The following is a 20,166-nucleotide window of genomic DNA, read 5'->3' on the forward strand; positions in this document are numbered from 1 at the left end:
CCTTAGTTTAAGTATGGACCAACCTTTGTTTGAGCATGAGCCAACCTTTGTTTGAGTATGGGCCAAACGTCGTTTGAGTATGGGCCAAACGTCGTTTGAGTATGGGCCAACTTTTGTTTGAGTATGGGCCAACCTTTGTATCAGTATGGGCCAACTTTTGTTTGAATATGGGCCAACCTTTGTTTCAGGATGGGCCGAACTTTGTTTTAGTATGGGCCAACCTTTGTTTCAGTATGGGCCGAACCTCGTTTCAGCATGGGCCGAACCTCGTTTCAGAATGGGCCGAACTTCGTTTGAGTATGGGCCAACCTTGAGTTTCATTATGGGCCAACCTTGAGTTTCATTATGGGCCAACCTTTGTTTCAGGATGGGCCGAACTTTGTTTTAGTATGGGCCAACCTTTGTTTCAGCATGGGCCGAACCTCGTTTCAGAATGGGCCGAACTTCGTTTGAGTATGGCCAACCTTGAGTTTCATTATGGGCCAACCTTTGTTTCAGATGGCCGAACCTTTCTTTTAGTATGGGCCAACCTTTATTCGACCCGACTCTCAAAAGTGAAAACCCAAACTTGGATCAAGTCTAGCGGACCAGAAATGCTGTTTGTGCTTGAACCGGATCGAACTAACCTTTATTAATCAAGCACACGATTCATTGGATTAAAGTTTGGGCGAGCTTGGAAAGCTGAATAGATTAGCCTATTGAAAACCATTATTAATTATTTATTTATAAATATATTTTTTAATATTTTCTTCATTAAATGTAACTAAAGTTAACTTATGCGAACATCTCCATTTAAGTTCATTAAAACGTAGAATCTTATGGTGTATAAAGCATGGAGGATATGGAAAAAGGGAAAGAAATGTATAGCTCTCTTCACCTAAATATAACTTCAGATATTGGATTGGAGCAAAACCCATACAACCTTTCCTTGTCTAGAATCTACAAAAATTGTGAGCAACTCAAAATGTCGACCCTCCAAACCCAATTGGGAACTCAAGTTATGCACATTTCCAGAAGGAATACATATCAGAGAATTGGGCGAAGTAGAAATGGGTGGAAATCAAAGAGGAGAAAGAAAAGGAAAAAGAAAAAGAAAAAGAAAAATAGAGAGCAAAACAAGATCTTCAACAAACTACAACCCGGATTTACCACAGCTAGCTATTAACCTAGCATGTGGCGGTGGTGGTTGATTCTATGCAAGTAATTAACAGACTCTGGGCAGCTTCCTTTTGAATCATCTAAGGACACTATCATCTCCAAAAATTAACCTGCAAATGCAACAATACCTCACATTTTTTGTATCAGACATCACGCTCAAATAGTGAGCTCCTTGAACCCATCAAGCTTTCCGTTGTTATCTGAGATGGAGTTGGCACCAACCCTTTCTGCATCTTTGCATATTTGGTTGTTTACTGAGTTCCCTATGGCAGAGCTGAGGCTGCCTTCGAAGTACGTGGAGCAAGGGAAGAACTCCGAACATCGGGTTTTCCATCCTAAGGTAGAATCCACATTAGCAATACACAACACCAGATCAGAATATATAAATTAAAATTTTAAAATTATGCAAATTTTACACAAAATGATGAATTAAAATATCTACTGCTATATGCCACCATCATACTTGGTCAAACTTCCCTTCTTCCCCATTAAGAAAGGGAAGAACCATAAATTCACATTAGCAACACAACACCAGATCAGAATATATAAAACACGTACTGCTTTCGAGTGGTTCCAACCACCTACTTTCCAGTTGTTCCTTCTAACCAGAAATTCAAACATGTTGTGGTATGGGTTTGCCAATATTTATAACTAAGCACATTAACTGAGTAATTGTACTGTTTCTAGGGGAATATAACTAGTGCTCATAACTACATCACAATAAAAATATTAAAAAGAGAGAAAAAAGGAAGAAAGAGCAAGAAATCCCTTCCCATCTAGAACAGAGGAATTGTAACCTAACTGTGTTCACGGGAGATTTTTTCTTTTTTTTTTTTTTTACCCATCAAAAGGGGTCCAACTATGGAGACTCCGATAGAAAAGAATAATACCTAGTCGACAATTTAAAAAAGAAAAGAAAAAAAAAAAGAAAAAAGAAAAAAACTTTAGAAACAAAAGCCCGAAGCTCACAAAGAGGTGTTCATTTAATGATATCCCAAATTTCCTTGTAGGACATTTCACCCTCTGTGTAAGCTCTGTTATGTTTCTCAAGCCAAATGTCCCACACAACAGCAAAGAAAAGGGGAAGGAAACAATCCTGTCAAAAAGATCGGACAAATATTTATATTTTTGGGGAAATATGTAAATATTGACTTCAGGTACATACCAAATTTCTCCCCTCTTGGGAGAAATTAATCCATCATACAAATGATTGCTACCGAGAAAAGGAGGGGAGGGAAGAGGAGGGAAGAGGAGGGAAGAGGAGGGAAGAGGAGATGAGACATGAAGGTCCCTTGGCTTCGTGGTTGGGAAGAATATTCTTAAGCAAGTTTGCACGAAGAATCCTTTAAAGGATGCACATGATTAAAGTGGGACATTAGCCCAAAAATGCAATCTTCCGCTTACACGTAATAGTCTGCTCAATGCTCCATTTTTTGCCACGACATATATATTTTTGGATGCTACTATCATACCATCAAGATGCCAAAAGAAATACTGAACCTGGTTATGGTTCTAACAGCTTGCTCTTGAAAGTTTCCGGTTCATGGAAACTACTGCTAGTGATGAGATGAGGTAAGATAAATAATGGCATGGGGTAACTATTGCTGATGATGACACAATGTAGGAAAAAATAATGGCAATTGCCACGGGGAGACTGATGGCAACTATTGCAAACAATGAGGCGGCTGCCCTTAATTTCTCATTTGTGAAGTGCTCTATTCCTATTGAGGATGGCTGGCATACTTATTTTTAGAAGGATTGTTGGTTGTATTTCATGAAAATTTTGCTTGGGTGGCCGACTCCTTTGCTTTGTGCTATGTTCCCTGCCTGTACGGCAGTACCATCTATCCACTATGAGGTTGCATTCTGTGGCCTCTACTTTGTCTTCCTCGGGTAATCTCTTCCTTGATTATTTTGGGTTTTAGTTGTCCTTGGCTAGGTAGATTCCAAAAAGGTCAGAACTTTTACTTGGCTAGAAAAATTCACACTACGGCCTGCAGTCTAGAGGATTCTTACGGCCTGCAGTCTAGAGGATTCTTCCCTTTTGTTGTGCTAAGCTGGTGTATCCTATGTAGTGGATCAAAGGAACTTGGCCGTATTCCTTGGAGTGACTAAATAAAATAAGAGAAATCTTAAACAACGAATATAAATAATTTAACAAACATATAATATCATTAACCGAACTATAGACTCATTCATATATGAGAATTATTAAAAAATTTAAAGATGCAGTTCAAAATTAACAAACAGATTTAAAAACACTTGTGGTCTGTAAACTTTCAAGGAAGTAATAATCTAGTCTCTGAACTTTTTAATTTGTAACTATTTAGCCACTATCATCATAAATATTAATAAAACTTGATAAATATTTATTAAAAACACTTGTGGTCTCTGAACTTTAATTTGTAACTATTTAGCCACTATCATCATAAATATTAATAAAACTTGATCGATGAATTGATTAGAGATCAAACTTGTTTATAAACTTTAAAGATTGAGTTGTTAGACAGTAGAAATTGGTACTTAACTTTGATGAGATTTAGAATTCAGGGACTAAAAATAGTTACAAATTTGAAAGTACATAGAATAAATCATTGCAAACTAAGTTCAGAAACTCAAAAAAAAAAAAAAAAAGGACACATGAATTGATAAGGTTCTACACTTACTTGATGCGGCAGCATGGTCAATAAAGATTGTTTCCAGAAGCTTGTGAATGGCAATACACTCATTGAGCTTCCACTCCTTAATTGGCCCAAGTGCTCCATTCCTAATCAAACCAGATCTCAAATCCATTACAAATGCGAAAATAAAAATCTAGAGATACCGAGCATAAACTGAAAATAATAGGACCCATGAGGATGTATTAACCTTGGCACCATGTTGTTTGTTGACTCTTCAATCAATTTGATAGCCTCATATTTTCTCTGAGGTTCTAATAAATTTAGCATTTCTGCAACTGCTGCTCTATGCATCAAGGAATCTGCAATGGGAATAAAGATTGTTTTAGAAGCTATCAAAACCATATGATACATCTATGGAGCTGTGGGCTAAGCACAGATGCAAATACAGCGCGAAATGAATATAGGAATCCAAACATATCATGGAGGTATGAACTATGTCAACTATGGCCACATAGAGCACTTTCTAAATATTTAAACAAGTATTCTTAGTCAAAAATTGATTCTTGTAGGTAATCTTTTGTGAATTAAAAAATTATGTTTAGAAATTGTAATAGCATTTCCGGAATGGGATTTTTTTTGTTTATTTCGGTATTACTCTTTCAGGGAGGTTTTAGAGTGGAAAAGGGCCTGTCCTTTTTTCATTGTTTGTATTTATAGTTCTTATTTTAACGAAAAGTTTTGTTTTCCTGTCACAGATATATATATATATATATTTAAAGCGGCCAAGAACAAGATATCCCATGTGTCAAGGAAATTAAAATTAAATATCAGTAGTGGTATATGGAACGGAAATCCAGTGGATGATAACCTTTGTGTTTCTCAAGAAAAACTTCATTCGCCTCCCTCAAAGATCTTTTATGCACTTGACTGCAGTAGGAGTAGATAATAGTCATTTAGAGTAAACCACATAATAAACAGTAGATTAACTCAAAGAAATTCTAAAACCTGATCAGAGGACGCTCTGCATCTAAGACACTACACACGAGTTTTTCACCATCAGTTGTTGGAGCAGGCATTGAGTCGACCTTGCAGAAGAACTTGATCTACGTACAAATATAAAGGAGCTTTACATACCCACAACATTCGAACATGTTAAAGATCCACAAACAGAAAACACAAATATAAGCTTTTCGGACCCATTGAAACTATGTTTAATTATTTAAAAACAAAAAGGGTTGATCAAAATAAGAGATGCCACACAAAAGCGTATTATCTATTATATTTCTTGAACTTGAAAGTGCATACGGTAGAAGAACTTTGGAACTTGAATCCAAGATTCAAGAAATGGTGTTTGGACGTAAATTTTGCAAATTTAAATGTAATATCCAAATGATAAATTGAATTGTATTTTAGAGAGACATGAGGGTGGAGGGCTAGTTTTATCTATATCTACATACACACATCGACTATTCTCACATACGAGAAAATGGATGCTTGATAAGAGAGAGTGAAAGGATAACAGCCTAGAGAGTCAAGGGATGATTGAGAAAGAAAAAGAATGAGGTGGAGGATTCTTAGAACAAGAGGCTATGGGTTACACGAAAAAACACACTTTTGTATTACATTCCATTTTCTAAACCTCACTTCGTTTTTTCTTTTTCCTTTTTTTTTTTTATTGGAAACAACTGATTGATTTGATGAAATAACAAAAAGTTGAAAATCCTATCTAGACTATCACAAAAAAAAAAAAAAAAAAACTATTACAATGGACTATAAGAGATGTAAACTATTACAAAAGGGAGAATTAAATTTACACGAAGAAAGTGATTGGTAGATAATAGAAGAGTGAACAGATTGAGATTAATGCTCTGTATCGGTGAAGATACTAATTTCTTTCTAAGCAAATGGACCACGAAATGATCGAATGATGTTCAGCAAAAAGATTTTTTTTCCCCTTATTGAAGGCATGTGCTAGTGATGCTGAGGAGATCCTAGATGTCATATAGGATGGCAGTGTGCCAACCAAAAGCCTAGAGAATAAAATCCGAATAAGATCTAGCCAAGGTACACAAGCTGAAAAGGCGGCTTTGAGTTTCAGTATCATTTTTTAACAAAATACAGCGTGATGGAGAGGAGATCCCAAATGACATATGGAATGACAAGTGTGCCAACCAAAAGCCTTCAGAACAAAATCTGAAAAAGATCTAGCCAGGGTACACAGGCTGAAAAGGCGGCTAAGAGTTTCAGTATCATTTTTTAACAAAATACAGCAGGTTCGAGAGATGTTAAGCAGCAGCTTTGTTTTTCTTAATTTGAAATATTGAATTAAAAAATTAGGGGAAAAACCATTAAAATATTGACTAACATGGATCGTTGTTTTTAAAATAATCTCGCAAGTGTAGAGTATTCATAGAACCTATTGAATGAAAAAAAAGAAACAAACATAACATATCAAGCAACCTCCTAGAAGCTCTATGAAACTATTTACATCATGTACAACATACCAAACAACGATGTGAATCTGGGTGTTCCGCGTCCAACCTTAGAAGCTGCTTTACAGCCTATGTTAAAGAAGAAGTCATAATGTTAATATTTCTAAGAAAATTGAGAAAAAAGATAAATCAATAGCAGATTTAAATCACAGCTACAGCAATTATTTTGGCCAAAAAGATTACTCAGCAGAACTAAATAATTCTCGTCTACCACAGCTAGGGCAATTATTCTGAAGAAAAGCAAGAGCCCAAGATCTTGCATTTTAAACGTATTACATACCTGAAAGGCAAGCAAAATTTTCTGCTTTCTCATATTTACTTCAAAAGAAAGTACGTGTGTGTCCAAGGAATCGGGAGAATGCTTCTGAAGTAACTTCAAGTACTTTGTAGCCTCCAGTAATGGTTCTTTAACCTATATAAATTTGGAAATGAAATTTATGGAGCTTCATAAACCGACCCACCCACATATGTAAACACAGATAAAGAGCAACCTGCACCAACTTTTCTCCGTGTGGGTCTGTATCAACAGGTTTGACATGCCGTTTCCCAGACTTTGAGACACCGGAATTATTTGTTTCTTCATTTTTCACATCTGCCTCCTAATGCGAAATGGAATATATTAGAAATCAACAGAGAAGCCTCTAACAACAGCTACAATAATAAATGGCAGTACTTTCTTAGCTCGTGCTTCAGCCTTTCTCTGTTTTTGTCTCATCTTCTTTTTCTGAGAAGGAAGCAAATTCGACATACCATCATCCTCTCCAGTACTTGATTTTGGAGGAGAATCATATAACTTGATATAGCATCTGCAACTCAAATTCAAATAAATGTTTAGACAATAAGAGCAGACAAACCACAAAAACAAAGTACAGACACATTTTTCCATTTTTCTAGGAGGGAAGATGGGAACAAAGTAAGCATTTCATCAAAATAATTTAAAACAAAGACTGCAAAAATAAAAGCGCCAACAAAGAAAAAGAATAAATCTTTTGATAGTTTATGGAGACTATTCTTGTGAAGGCTCCCGAGTTGTGTAAATGTACATTTTATCCTTTTCAGACTGAAGTTTAAATGTCCCTACATCAGATCTCATTAAATTTAATCATTAGTTTTTTATTTAAAAAAAACACACATGCTTATTGTAACCGCAAAGAACGAACAGTTCTATTTATTTCTCCTTATCCAAAACCATAAGGGCTGGAGCACCTTTCAAACAGAACAAGTTACAACTTCGTTTCCGAAAAGAGAGTTACTTTCATTTCCTTATTGAGACTGAAATCAAGTTTTATAAAATGGGGTAGGTAATAATGCACACAGCTATCAAATTGATTCATCGTCGAGAATTGCATAGGATGATCTTTTATCCATACCGAATTCAAAAAAATGGGATTCTTGATGTACTTTTTTTTATTTCTAATTTTTTTCAGTTCTTTCTTCTCTATAATCTTCTCAGTTTTCAATATCTAACTTGTTTAATACTGGCCTTGATTGAACAGTTTCACTACATTGTATTAAATCTTTCATAATCATTTTGACGCATGCATAAAAGGTAAATTAGCAAAATATATAATTAGTTTCTTCACCTTCTCATACATGTTCGATATTTTGTTCTTTTCTTTTATTATATTACGTTTAGAACATGGACTTCTTAACAGTCGTCCTTACTATTATGTCCAAGTTCTTAGTTGGAGAGTAAGAATGGCCAGATGTCTTACTGGAAGTGAAAAGGTGTAAACAGTAGACAAATAAAACAAAATAGATCCTACATAAGGAATTCACCTGATGGCCCCTATAGCTGCTTTTTTAAAATATGGCTCTGAATGCAATCGATCTTGGAACCTGAGCATATCAACATATGCACGCAGAGTCATCTTCCGCAAGCAATAAGAATGAAAGTCAAACTGATCTTCGGTAATATCAGCATAATGCTTCTCAACAGCCAAAAAATTCTTCAGAGCCCGTCCAAGATCACCTTGGCGGAAGTAACTTTCACCAGATGCAAGTTCATACCTTTACCGCCACCAAAAAGAAAAAAGTTGACTATATTTAGTTGAAATTAAGAACAACAATATTGGATAGCTGACGGCAAAGGCAGAGGATGGAGACAAACCACATGCATTGCATATCATGGAGGTTATTGTGCTGATCTCCATCTTTTGTGAACAAAACTGCCGTTTTTTCTGCCAAGGCCACCTTCAAGTATGACGGAATTTGGAAACATTAATAGTAAAGCCCAGCAATAGTCCACAAGGGCTCATTCCGTAACGTTCTTATTTCCTATTTCCTGTTTCTGGTTTTCTTAGGACTAAAAACAAAAACATGTTCGATAACTATTTTTGTTTCTTGTTTATTTTTTTTGGTTGAAATAAAATTTAGTTAATATAATATTACAACAAAATATCTAACATGCATTGAAACAAATATAGAACCATTATAAAGAATTTATAGTATTTAATACAATTAATCCCAAAGCCAAGATTATAAAAATAATAACAATAAATTTTATCTTCCAACTGTTGTTCAAATTTGATCTGCAATATCATCGCTTATAGCCTATTCACCTTAATTGATGTCAGCTTACATGAGTTGGTTGAATTAGACTAATTTGTAAGTTGTTCGATAAATTTGTACATTTTCAACGATCATTAATCTATTGCACAACATGCTATTGATATATATTTTTGTGTCCGACTTGACAATCAAACATTTATTTAAGGATACACAATCAAGTATACCCACATTCCCTTAATTCAATTTAAACTTGTATCTTTTTAAAATAAATGTGTTTCATTGGTCATCACGTTATACTTCAAAAGGCGGAAGACTTACCCTAATACAAGCCACATTTTCCAACCTCCCTACCTACTATATGTCTCTATTTGAAATGCCACAAAAAGTGGTCGCGGATATAGAAAGGCTTTTCAGAAATTACTTGTGGAAAGATAGTGCACACCTTGTTCGTTGGAATATTATAAACCTCCCAACAAAAAAGGGAGGTCTCGGTCTTCTCTTGACAAGGAAGAAGAACACCAAAGGGATATGGAGATATCATCATGAAGAAAAGGCCTTATAGCGAAATCTTATAAAGGCTAAATATACTCCTACATCAAACAAAGATCACCTCCCTCCATCTTCTACAAAAGGGCCTTGGAAGTACATAAAGAAACATCAAAATCTCATCACCCACCGAACTCGCCATAAGGTGGGGAATGAGGGAAGCACATCATTTTGGACCAACCCATGGATTGAAAACACCACGCTAGCTTTGAAGTATCCACTTTTGTACAGGCTTTCTCACAACAAAAAAGCCACGATTAAAGAAACGTGGAATGTTGTCAACAAATTTTGGGACTTGAAGCTTGGTAGGAATCTAAAGGATAATGAAGCAACAGAGTGGGCCGAATTAAGCCTTGACCTTGCCCCTGTGGTATTGTCAAACAAAGAAGACTCACTAACTTGGCTCCCCAACGCTGATGGGGTTTTTTCTACAAAATCCTTGATGATGAACATAGGGGAAAAAGTAAAAGCAATAAATTCCACGCTAGCAAAGACAATATGGAAAGGACATCAACCTAAAAAGGTGAAGTTCTTCCTTTGGGAAATAGCTTTGAAAATCTTCAAAAAAGAATGTCTTACATCACTCTCTCTCCAAATTGGTGTCCACCATGCAAGAAAGCAAACGAATCACAAAGTCACTTGTTTATGCAATGCACATACACTCAAAATTTTTGGACAACGATTCTTAATATATTCGGATGACATCACACATTTCCTAGGGAGGTAAAGGATTTTTTGGATATGGCCTTAACGTACCACCCTTTCAAGAATGCAAAAGCCCTATTATGGAAAAACCTCATCATGGCTTTCTTTTGGAATCTGTGGAAAGAAAGAAATCAGAGAATATTTGCAGAAACGACACAGACCTACACAACTTTTCAACAATATTGTTTACCAAGCTACATCTTGGTGTAAACTGTCTAATATTTTTACTTCCTATAGTTATACCTCCCTCATTGCAAATTAGGAAGGTCTTTTGTAAACATCATGGATTATACATCCCTCTTGTAAATTTCACTCATCAATGAAATTGTCTCTTATCAAAAAAGAAAAAATTAGTCAATCATATGCAACTAAATCCAAGAAAGAGAGGTTTTTCTTTGAAAATTAATGGGAAACATGAAATATTTTAAGAATTTTTTTATTTAATAAAACAAAAATCCAAATGCTACCAAAATTGAAATAAAATAATAGAGGTTAAGTAGAAAATAATAACTAAAGGCTCATTAATTAAAAGAAAAAAAGGGGGATAAAAAAGGAAAAGGAAACGAGAGGAAAGAGAACAGAGAGAGAAAAAGAGGAAAGAATGAAAAGGAAAAAAATATGAGAATGATGAAGAAAATATCAAAGGAAAAAGTTATGATAGAAGAGATAGAAAGAAGAGAGAGAAAGAGGAGAAATGGGTGTGGAAAGGAGTAAGAGAGAAAAGGGTACGTACATGTGTGAAAATTGAAAGAGGAATGGACCAAAATTTTAAGAAACTACTTTTTCTAGTCACAACTTTCCCATTTTTAGAAATGTTTCTTAAAATTTAGAAACAAGAAATGGGATGGTTTATCAAACTTGTCTGTTTTTTGAACAATCAGAAACAGGAACCAGAAATGGAAAACGGGAACTATACCAAACAAGTTCTAAGTAACTAAATTATGCATCATAAACAATGGAAAGTGCAGAAATTAAAAAGAAAAAGGAAATCATTGTAAAACCTGATCCGCCTGCAGCATACGCTTGACACAGTCACTATTTATGTACCGATCTGCAAGATCCATACACCTAGCTTCATCAGCCAATGCAGCAGAAGCAGCTGCATCGCCAGCATGCTTCAATATCCGGCTCTGTAGTATAGTGAAACATAAAAACAATAAAAATCAAACATGATTCTGAATCATTAAAAGCTGAAGAAAGAGTTTCATCGCAAGTTTTAAAAAACTATCGTCATTATTATTAACAAAATATTAATTATGCAAACCAAGTTTTGAGAACAAGTTTTATCAAATCAAAACAAGCCTACAAGCCCTAAATACATCATTACATAGCGTTTAATACTTAAAACAAGCTGCCTTCTCTAGCATAGAGTGCCTATGTATATCCAAATGTCATCTGCTAATCAATTTATGAAATCCCGATTAGATTAAATCATACAAAAAGTAATCCTAAATATAATAGGAAAACGTCCCCAGCCATTGTAAAACAAGTACTATTAAAAACAGTATGAAAGGCAACATTGTATTGTTTTCCCTATTCTGCATCACCTTCACAGAGTACAAGTCAATGACAGTAGGAGTGTGCTTTATAGCCTCATCAATCTTGGAGAGAGCAATGTCATATTGGCCCCTTCTGTCATAATGCTGAATGTAAAACATCGTGAGCATGAGTTATGTTTTGAAGAAATAAAATCACCAGAAAAGCAACGTCAAAGTAATAATCAAACTGACAGACTAACCTGAGCTAGTAAGAACAAAATCCACATGAGTGTTGATGGGGGCTCCTTTTCAGTACTGTAGCAAAGAACATCAAAAAGTAGAAGCACATATAAGTGACGCAGTAATTAAAAAATATTTCTTAAACATCCCTCTTCCTATTAAATGATACCATTTCTTTCTTTGTCTTTACTTGAAAACACACACACACACACACACATCCCAGGCGGATCATCAATGTCCATTAAATAATGGATATAAATAACAGCATAAACCCTATACCATGCCAAAGATCGAAACATTTCTGGAATAGAAACCCAATTTCTGTCTAATGCTTACCCATCAGTCATAAAAAAAATTCCGTAGGTTATAGAACATATTACTTGGGTCCATACTAGGCATAGGGAGATGAAGGGCAAGTGACGCTGGCAAGAATACTCCAAAACAATAGGATTCAAAAACCATCCACAATAGTAACCCATTGATCAGATTTTTAACGCCACTCATCAACATATAAAGCAACTTTTTGCAAAAAGGGATGGAGAAATTCACATGAATGTCTGGCAAGGTTACAAGAAGCACTTCAATCAGCACCGAGGATAAAAGAGGATTAATTACAAAAGATAAACTCATTTTTACCAAAATGAAGCCATACAATGCACAAAATCAATGACATAATGAAAAACTACTCTTCCCTTGTATTCTAAGTCACGTAGCATCCACTCTTTAGCAATCCCCACTGAATTTCATGGTAGAATGTTACATCCTTCAGTTTGTACCTCCTTTTTTCTAAATAACCCTTTGTATCTTTGATTTATTACTCTTTCACAAGAAAAAAATGGGCGGAGATTTTCTCCTCTTTCGGCTGGTGTATTGTAACACCCGCAGATTCCATAGATTGGCTTCAACTGATGCTGCTTGATCATCCTTTCAAGTAAAGCTACCTTTTGATCCTTTAGTGAGAAAGCTGTAACTTGGAAGTGGGGCGAGAGCAATTCAAGGATATTCCAAAGAAAATAAAGCTCTTCATAGGAAGTTTTAGATTTGTCCCTTTACTATGCTATTTTCTAGGGTATAAACATGGGCCCCTTTAACAACTATAGCTTAAATTTTCTCTTAGAGAATTCTTTGTTATCCAATTGGATGGCTCTATTCTTTTCTATGATTTCATTTAATCGATGAAGTTGTTTCCTAAAATAACCACTTTGTATCATAGATCTACTGCATTTCCCGAGTGGTGTATAAGAATTGAAGAAAATGGAGTTTTGATGAGTATCTCAATCTTCTACAAAAAAGTAAACACTTTTACCAGTAACAAGAAAAAGAAACATACCTCCCAGGATATTGGCAGCTCGACCTGATTGAATGCTCCAATGAAAGAATTAATTGCTCTAGTATGTCAGCCTGAATAAGAGTTCATTGGAAGGAACATTAGAAAAGTTATATGAGTTGAGCAATACAGACATTCTAAAAATTCCATTCAAGGCTTTCAGAACTATTCTTTAAAGAAAGAAAGAAAAGAAGAAATAAGAAAGGAATGGACAAACCAACCTTTCCAGGCTGATCATACAAAGGAGAAAGATCAGAGAACAGAGAAGGAACTCCCTGAAACAAATAGTAAACAGATTCATTGAATTTCGGCGTCCAATACAAATTAGATAACCAATGAACATGACTGGCCATAACATAAATACCTTTGTTAACAGAGGCCGGACATAATTATCAGCCGCTTCTCTAAATTTGTCACCTTGCAGAAAATCAAGGGGTATTCTCTGCAAATAACCCACTTGCGTCAAGAAATTTAAACTAGGAAAGATCACGTGATGAACAATAATAACAGTAAAAATTTTAAGTTAAATATAGTAACATGAAGGGCAACGACAACATCGTTATCCACCAAATGCACTAATTACAATAAGTGCAGTAACATTAAGAAAGGAGTTTTCTCCACAAAAGGTACTTTATTTGTTCCTGAGGTGATTCACTCAAAAAAAGACTACCGTTCATCTTCTCCCAGGCCGTGTATTGACTTTGGTGTTGAATCTGAAGTTAGCCTGAGCAGTGTGGAACCTCTTGTACAATCTATTAATCCCTGTGATGATATGGGAGATTGAAGACTCCCTTTTCAACGCTTTCGAATTTCTCTTTCAGTAAAATGATAAGGAAATTCCTCCCTCTTTATTGTCCAGCAAATTAACATCTCTTATTGGAGCTCGTGGTCTTGCATTACGGGAAATTCCTTCTGCAACATCTTATGAATTTGTTTTTAAATCAAGTTTCCAGAAAGCTCTTTATTGGTCTTCACATTTTCTACATTTTATTTCGACGTTTGAGTTTTGGTGCTTTTGTTCTAAAAGTATCTCAATTGGTTTGTTAGATTTCTTTGGAGTTGAATTTTAGCTGGCTTTTTCTTGAATTGGTTCTTATATTCAGTTGTTTGTATTTTCTTCGGAGCTGAGCTTTTGCTTGATGGGTCTCTTTTGTTTACTGGTCATTCGCTTTGGTTCGAAACTGCTTTAAGATCTTGTATATTTTCCTTTTCACTTCCTTTTAAGAGTTTGTATCCTTTGAACATTGTTTCTTTGTACTATATCAGTGAGAAGTTTTTTGTATATTAAAAAAAATGTAGAATCAACCAATCTAGTTGGTCCAAAAAATCCCTCCAACTCAACCCAACCAATGAACACCCCTACATGTAAGAACCCAAGATTTGGAGAGAAAGGCCAAATCAAACACCCAATTTGCTAATTTCAACGATTTCTTCCTTTGGCTTCAATCAGTGATTATCTTACCCTAATTTCTCCCATAAAAGAAACCCTTCCATAGAGAGACTTTCCATCTGCTAATTGAAACTGGACTTACAACCCAAAGGACTAGATGCCAAAGTTTCCTCTAGCATCATTCCATTTCGAAACAGTGATCCAAGCTCCCCATCAATGTTAAAGACTTCCTCTTCTATTTATCTTTCCACCACTACAAAACTCTCTAGCATCATTTTAGGTTCCTCATAACAACTTGCATTATTTGGCAAAGGGTTGAAGGGTAAAATGAGATCCAACTCAACTTGACGAATCAACATAAGGGATCTTCCCTTAAGATGGAGGGAGTGAGGGAGGGAAAAATAAGAACCATGCCTTCAGGTAGTTGGTTTCCATCAGACCTCCCCAACCACCAAATTCTAGAGAGAGAACGCTATAGGGCTCTGTCCTAATGACACACAAGGCTTACCATGACACACATAAGGTAACGAAGAAACATCAAATCTAGCTTAGTTCGACCAGGTAGGAAAAGTGCACACACAGGAAAAGAATGAACGAATCAGTAAACTATATCAACATTTAATTAATTCAGAACTATTTTTTCCCCTAAAATAGACACATTCTTGAATAACATGTCATGCTAAAACTATCAATTTACACAGAAGTGGCAGAAAATGCACTTGAAGTTTTCTAGTCATATCAAGTTCTAGAATGGCCAAATATATTTCTCAAGCCAACGTTAAACTCACACAACAAAAGTGGAAGGAAAAGTTAAAAGAATTTAGAAAATATGGTCAAGATGCATACCTTAACAGTAGATGACCACCCATTTTGCTGCCCCAGAGATTTATACAATTCATCTAAACGTTCAATTTCTTCTGGAGAATACTCAGAGTTCTTTGAAAATAGCCCAACACAAACTTGTAGGCCTTCGTAGTACCTAATCAGTGGAAAAATATATATATATATATATCTATATTACATCATCTGGAACCTAATCAATGGATTTCCAGGCCAATTTTTCGTCCTTAAAATATATGTGATTATAAACTGAAGGGTGAGTGTATATATTGATGCAAAATGATGGAAAAACGTGTGTATATAAATTACAGTTGTCTGAGTCAGCTTGTGCATGTCTCACTAATCTCATGAAAACCAACCCTACGAATCCTACTACATTTGGTTGTTAAGAAAACTCATAGGATATTAAATCTTAGGTAGGTAGTCATCATGGTTTGAAATCATTCACTCAGAACCTTTTACCTTTTTTTCCAACCATCAATCGCCACAAGGCCAATTTATCAAATTAAAGTACATATGATCACACATTTAAATATATATGACATTCATAGGGTGAAAAACAACTTCGTCAGAAATAGGAAGATAACATAGGTATGTAGAAGTCTGCTAAGAAATTATATTCAGAGGCTTTTCAATTTGTTAACAAACTATTAGTCTCATATGAAGAAAAAAACAAAAGCAATTGAAGGTACAGAAAATAATGAACGAGAATGGTTATGAACGAAAAAAGAAAAACATTGTGTTAAATAAGAAAGAAAGGCTATCTGGACCTTCAATTTCTTAAGTATTCGTCCTATCAGCCAGTAGGAAATAAACTTAACTAGTTCCATTTCAGTTCCCCCAGTGCCTTGGGGACAAAGAAATTGATCGCCCATCTTCTAACATTCCATAAAAGCCATATAGTTTGAAATTTTTTACTCAAAGAGAAGCAGCATGAGATTGAAATCCGAAAAATCAAATAAGAAAATTAAAGCCATCTAATACCTGTAATTGTCGGGATTAATGGCAAGTAGCATCTTGTACAATTTTTCACCTTCTTCCAGACGTCCAAGCTTTACTAACAGAGAAACCTCTTGTTCCTTGTAGGATAATTTGTCAACCTGTAAATAAGCCAGATTGGTTAGTACTGCAGGTTCTCACAGTGTTTTTCTTTCTTCGTTGGGACAAGAAACACAAACTTTTTCACTGAGAAACACGAAAGCATATAAAGGGCATACCAAAAACAGCCCATGTTAAGGAGCCAAACCAGCTAACTATACAAAAAAAGTATTTCAATCTAAAAGAATAATTAAAATAATTCGAAAGTTACAAAATACCAAACACATAAAACAAGCCTAACAAGGCATAATCCCACAACAAAAAACCATACACATAACAAATCTAATTTTAAAATAATAATAATAAAAGAAATCTAATTATGGACAAAAATTTTGGTCCTCACCCCTTGTTAACTGAAAAAATTAGTTAAAAAGACCCAATGAGATGGAATGGACAAGAACAACTTACAATTTTCCGCTCTTTCTTGTGCAACTCATCCAGAGCTCTTTCAAGAAAGCCACATTCATCCAGCAAAGAAATCTGAAAGATAAATACATATGGGTTATCAACCAAACTAAAATTGATAACTATTGCTAACAAAGTTCATCCTTGTGACATGTATCGAAACCTCATCAAAGAACTGATAAATCAATTATAACATTGTTTACAGAAAAGACTAATAATATATAATGCATTAAAGAACAAACCTTATACAAGAGCATCTCTCCATGCTCACAGCGTTCACTCTCTGGTGGATAATCATCTTCAAGCGTACCCTCATATGCTTCCAAAATTTCTACCGCTTTTGACGGACTAAAGGTGACCAAAAAAGTTAGGTAGAAAATCAAGTATGATACTCTCAAATACACCAAAAGAATAATAAATACTTAAATTGTGGAAACCTTTACAATAAAAACCCAGAATAGTTAAACATCTATTTGAGACTACAAGAGATTGTCTATTATTAAAGCCACAAGGTTTTCAACTTCTTTATCTTACAAAAACAAAGTTTAAACCAATCCCCAAGCTGTGGTTTCAAGTAACTTTTTAAGATATACATGTGCATACACTTCTAAATTATATTTCAAGACCATACTGAACATAATTGTTATTCGTTATTAGCTCTAAAATATGCTCACAATAGACATTTTTTATCCATTTTAGGAGCTCCCAGAGATGATATGTGAGCTTAAAAGGTTTCCCTGCATTGATGGGGATGGTGATTAAAAATTCTCGTTTTTTTCTGAAAGTATAATTTTTAAAAAGAACAAATAGAAAATCCAATCCAATTCTCGTACTTTGAATTTAAGTGATGAGCAACAGAAAATCCAATCCAATTCATGCGATGGTTTGATTTCAAGGTCAGAAGTTGTTGTCTCGTTTCAACAAAGCCTTTCAAATCCCTCATTTGGGCCTGCAACATTAAAGGTAAGAAACATGAGCTAAAACAAATGCCCAAAAAATTAAATATTAAGGAAAATGATTGCAGCATGATGATAATGTAATTAAAATTAAACACATCAAATAAAGATCATCAACATGTGATCCAATAAACAGATCCATAAGAACATATAATTTCTCACTTTATCTTATCCTTTGCCTTTCCTTTCATGCATGTTCCAGACCCAGTGTCGTAGAAAAAAAAAAATCTCTAAATAATACATACAAAATGAATTAGATGCATTAAGAGACCAAGGAGGAGGATATAGAGAAAGGCTAAAGGATCACATACATTACATTATAGAAGCAAATGCAAAAGAGATGGAAAAATGACAGCAATCCTAAGTCTACTAATTTCCCACCTCCCCTTGTAAATTGATACCCTGAGACTGTTTCCATTGAAAAAATATTTCATGCATAATGAGCTGTCAATAAGGTTCAATCTATACTTGCTTCAATCTGTTGTAACTCGCAACTGGAAATCTACTTTCTATGGACCAAGGCTAGAGCACCCAATTTGAACGCTTTTCTTCATTCCTTCTTATCACCACCTATCCTATACCTTTTCTTAGCTCTGAGTCTGTGCAAGTTTCTAGTTACTTCAGCACAAACTTGGGCTATTCATTCACCAATTGCAGTGCCTTCTACATCTGTCAGCAACTTCAAAGGGTGATTTTCCGAGGGACCAATACTGCATATAGTTAGAATAAAATTTTACTTGAGCTAGTCCAAAGTCCCATTGTCGGTGATTTGGGACTGTTTAGTACTACTTATACAATGAACAAACTTTCCTAATAATAAAGTCAATTTGATCATTAGTTCCTGCAATTTTCAGTCTATCAATGTATAGTTTCTCAATGTCAAACAGAAGCTCTGGTAAAATTATAATTTTTAATAGCTCAAATTATCATCTGAACGTTTACCAAAAAAAAAAAACAAATAATATTATCGAGATTCAGACATAACAAATAAAATTTCAGTGTTGCAAAATTATAATGCAGAAATCCACAGTTTAAAAGACGAGACATAGTTCGAACCTGTAGAAGTGACAGATCGCGTAAAATTTCAATATTGTCGGGATCTATTTTCAGTGCATTCCGGTAACATTTTATTGCCTCCCTGTATTCTCTGTCCGAACGATATAAGAGACCATAAACATGCCAGCAAACATGACTTTTGAGATCATTCTGCATCAAACCAAGAACTTAGATGACCAGGAACTATGATATAAATCGGCTAAGTGAAACAATGGATATCGAATACAATGAAAAACACACAAACCTTTAATCCTAATCGAACAAGATCATAAGCTTCAGCCTTACGATCCATGCAATTTAACGTTAAACCCTTCATGGATAGAGTTTCTGATACCAAGAGGGAATAAGAATCACTCCAGATAGTAAAAAAGGAAACAATAGTAAATAGTAAATAACAAATAGTGTTCGTCCCATTTGGCCCTGATGCTACATACAAATTCAAATTGAATAATCATTAACCATGAGTTGGAAGTACCTCCATGTTCGGGGAACTTTTTCAATATTTGATCAGCTGCTTTCAGGCCCTTCTTGTACTGTTTTGTTTCGTACGATTTCTACAACAAAGGTAACAAAAAGCACAAGCAACCCCTCAAACATTGATCAATAACATAGCAGATGAACATCATATCAACTACAAAATGACGAAATCACGTTATAAAAGTAACCAGTGAAGTAGCACACGACCCAATTGTAATAAAAACTAGCTTACTTATTAACTAGTTCCAATGAAATAAGAACGTTATTTAACAGGCATAAAATTCCCTTCATTCCCCACGTTTCTCAATGAAATAACACATAAAACCAGTATGAAGTTCAGTAAAAAGAAAAATCTAGGGTTTATGTCATGAGAAAAAAAAAAAGGAAAAAGAAAAAGGGATACAACTACTTCAGTTCGATCGAACTATGAGTAAAGTGACGATGAACCACATAGAAAGCAATCGATAAACTTACGACAATGAGCTTGAAGAGGTTGGCCTCCTTGGGTGGAAGTGACGCACCCATTGTTGCAGAGAGAGAGAGAGAGAGAGGGGAGGAGGAGGAGAAACAGATAAAAGAAACGAGAGTGAAAAATGAAGTGAAAAGGAACTTAGAGGTTTTGTATGTTGTGAGTTTATAGAGACAGCTGCGCGTGGAGTGATGGCGTTTATCTGCTGCAACCCTACGGGGAAGGAGAAGAGGAGGAAAAAAAAGAAAATAATAATAAAACAAAATTGACTTTTAAGGGTATTTTAGATAAAAAAAAATTAAAAAAAAATAAATTAATAAGATATTCATAAGTTTTATATTTATTTTAAAAATACATCTAACATTTTAAAATTTTCAATAATTTCTTTAAACTTATA

General features: G+C 34.8%; 1 protein-coding gene across 1 annotated transcript; it reads right to left on the reverse strand.

Moving 5' to 3' along the window:
- Positions 1-850: 850 nt before the first annotated feature.
- On the reverse strand, positions 851-20,000 carry LOC111488545 (N-terminal acetyltransferase A complex auxiliary subunit NAA15-like). The gene is made up of 26 exons (XM_023136332.1): positions 19,775-20,000; positions 19,299-19,377; positions 19,068-19,150; positions 18,824-18,973; positions 17,645-17,760; positions 17,054-17,159; positions 16,815-16,886; positions 16,293-16,408; positions 15,315-15,447; positions 13,443-13,520; positions 13,300-13,353; positions 13,082-13,152; positions 11,772-11,826; positions 11,581-11,676; positions 11,035-11,163; positions 8,382-8,464; positions 8,051-8,281; positions 6,945-7,077; positions 6,763-6,870; positions 6,552-6,683; positions 6,284-6,340; positions 4,785-4,882; positions 4,648-4,706; positions 4,027-4,138; positions 3,825-3,925; positions 851-1,493 (listed from the first exon to the last, which is right to left on the reverse strand). The coding sequence occupies exons 1-26, from the start codon at positions 19,823-19,825 to the stop codon at positions 1,315-1,317; spliced, it is 2,682 nt and encodes an 893-aa protein (XP_022992100.1). The 5' UTR covers positions 19,826-20,000; the 3' UTR covers positions 851-1,314.
- Between the last annotated feature and the right edge of the window lie 166 nt (positions 20,001-20,166).

Source organism: Cucurbita maxima, unplaced genomic scaffold (genome assembly GCF_002738345.1).
Source record: "Cucurbita maxima cultivar Rimu unplaced genomic scaffold, Cmax_1.0 Cma_Scf00013, whole genome shotgun sequence".
Taxonomy (NCBI): domain Eukaryota; kingdom Viridiplantae; phylum Streptophyta; class Magnoliopsida; order Cucurbitales; family Cucurbitaceae; genus Cucurbita; species Cucurbita maxima.

Excerpts from the sequence above, each read along its gene's own strand:
- LOC111488545 (XM_023136332.1), bottom strand. The coding sequence starts at position 19,825 with ATGGGTGCGTCACTTCCACCCAAGGAGGCCAACCTCTTCAAGCTCATT. Across the intron at positions 19,151-19,298 it reads AAAGTTCCCCGAACATGGAG|AAACTCTATCCATGAAGGGT; the intron begins GTACTTCCAACT and ends TCTTGGTATCAG. Across the intron at positions 11,677-11,771 it reads TTTTGTTCTTACTAGCTCAG|CATTATGACAGAAGGGGCCA; the intron begins GTTAGTCTGTCA and ends TTTTACATTCAG.